Here is a 2,012-nt window from a genome sequence, read left to right on the forward strand (position 1 = left end):
GAGGGGTTTTTAGTAGTGAGTGTCAAGTGAGGGGTTTTTAGTAGTGAGTGTCAAGTGAGGGGTTTTTTTAGTTCATGTGAGCATGTTCTGTTCCACCTTCTTTTTGCTTCGATGTGGTGGATGCAGCCGAGCAGCTGGAAGGTGAATGGGCTGCTGTCGGAGAAGGGATGCTGCCTAAGCTGGAGCACTGGTCAGCTCAACAAGGTGATGCTTGTTTTAACATTGACAAATGGAAGCACAGACCTCTTGTCCACCACATATCCCAAGTGATTTTATGAACACACAAGATGTTGCCTTATTGTCTAATCTGGCAGCAGCTCCCCAAGGTCTCGAGCACAGAAAGGCCTAACTCATCACCTACTGCCTGGTCCCTTGAATGGGAGCTGCCAGGGATTGAACCCGGAACCTTCTACATGCCAAGCAGATGCTCTCCCACTGAGCTGCAGAACCACCACCACCCCCATTATTATTCCTGGAGTGGTGTGGAATCCACACCCTAAGCAGCAGCCACAACAGCTTCTGCTGGGACAGTAGAAAAGGGCTCAGGAAACGGCGCCAATGAGGAGATCCGGGAGGCATGGGAAATGTCTTACAGTCCTACGCACAACAAATGAAAATGTTTTCAAAACGTGTTCAGAAAAAGAATCACTAGAGAACAGGCTGCAAATAAATTGTTTTGAAGCTGGAAATAAAACGTTTTGGGCTAAAAACTATGCGAAACTCTCAAGAGGAAACGATTTATTCCCTGCCTCAAGGTGTTTTAATTTGGTTGTCCAGAAATGGCTATTGGGGGGAACTGCTTATTGACAAGCTAGCTCTGACTTTTCATCGTTAAGTTGCTGTTGTTTTATACCTGGTATTTCAAATGTTTGTTGTAGGTCACTCCAAGTCCCTGTTGTAGGCCACTCCAAGTCCCTGTAGGCCACTCCAAGTCCCTGAGAGCAGCAGTGGCGTAGGAGGTTAAGAGCTCGTGTATCTAATCTGGAGGAACCGGGTTTGATTCCCCGCTCTGCTGCCTGAGCTGTGGAGGCTTCTCTGGGGAATTCAGATTAGCCTGGGCACTCCCACACACGCCAGCTGGGTGACCTTGGGCTAGTCACAGCTTCTTGGAGCTCTCTCAGCCCCACCTACCTCACAGGGTGCTTGTTGTGAGGGTGGAAGGGCAAGGAGATTGTCAGCCCCTTCGAGCCTCCTGCAGGAGAGAAAGGGGGGATATAAATCCAAATTCTTCTTCTTCTTCTGATGGGAGAAGCGCAGATCTGAATATAAAGTCAAACCGAACATCGTACATCCTGGTCGGCCATGTCTCTGCACCAACCCGACGGAACGCGTCCAGCCCTCGCTTTATGCTCGAACGTTTTCAAGTTCACGACTTCCCAGGATTCTATCCCAGCGGCCGAGACCTCGTTGATCCACTCACCACAGACCCCTGTTTTTCCATCCCTGCCGCCCGCTCCTGTCACAGTTGCCTTGGCAACCCAGGGCATTAACAGCAGCCTCGGCTGTCTCTCCTGGGCAAGGAACCGAGTGTGGGCATTCGGCTTATTGGTTTACCGGCAGGCAAGGCCGTTTGTCATCGGGCGAGGCGATGTGGGAGTTAATACGCAGCTGTCTGGACCGAGACGGTCCTCGGCCGTTCTGCAAAGCCTCTGGGCGGCTCTCCATTAACCAGTTATCGACGTTCGAGATACAGCCAGCGCTTCTCCGATAGGATCATAATAGAAACCTCAATTGAAGAGAGTGCCGGCAGCTGCATCCCTCGTCTGCGTGAGTTAAGGAAGTATCACAGTACCAAGAGGCATATTTCAATGGGCAGGAGTGGTTTCACTTTGGCTTGAAAGCACCTGGCTAGCATCATCTCCCTTTTAATGCTTTAAAAAACCCTCTTCCCCTCCTCCTCCTCCTCCTCCTCCTCCTCCTCCTCCTCCTCCTCCTCCTCCTCCCAGAACTACTGTCTCTTGCCCCAGTTCTGTGGTTGTCAGCCACTTCACTTCACGGTGGGTCTGCAGACT

General features: G+C 51.0%; 1 protein-coding gene across 1 annotated transcript in view; it reads right to left on the reverse strand.

Annotated features, from left to right (window-relative positions):
- The window catches only part of PDE2A (phosphodiesterase 2A), a 15,352-nt gene extending 13,687 nt beyond the window's left edge, over window positions 1–1,665 (reverse strand). The window contains 1 exon segment of the mRNA XM_048492945.1: window positions 1,555–1,665. Coding sequence (XP_048348902.1) covers window positions 1,555–1,665 — 111 coding nt within the window.
- Window positions 1,666–2,012: the final 347 nt, after the last annotated feature.

Source organism: Sphaerodactylus townsendi, linkage group LG04, assembly GCF_021028975.2.
Source record: "Sphaerodactylus townsendi isolate TG3544 linkage group LG04, MPM_Stown_v2.3, whole genome shotgun sequence".
Taxonomy (NCBI): Eukaryota; Metazoa; Chordata; class Lepidosauria; order Squamata; family Sphaerodactylidae; genus Sphaerodactylus; species Sphaerodactylus townsendi.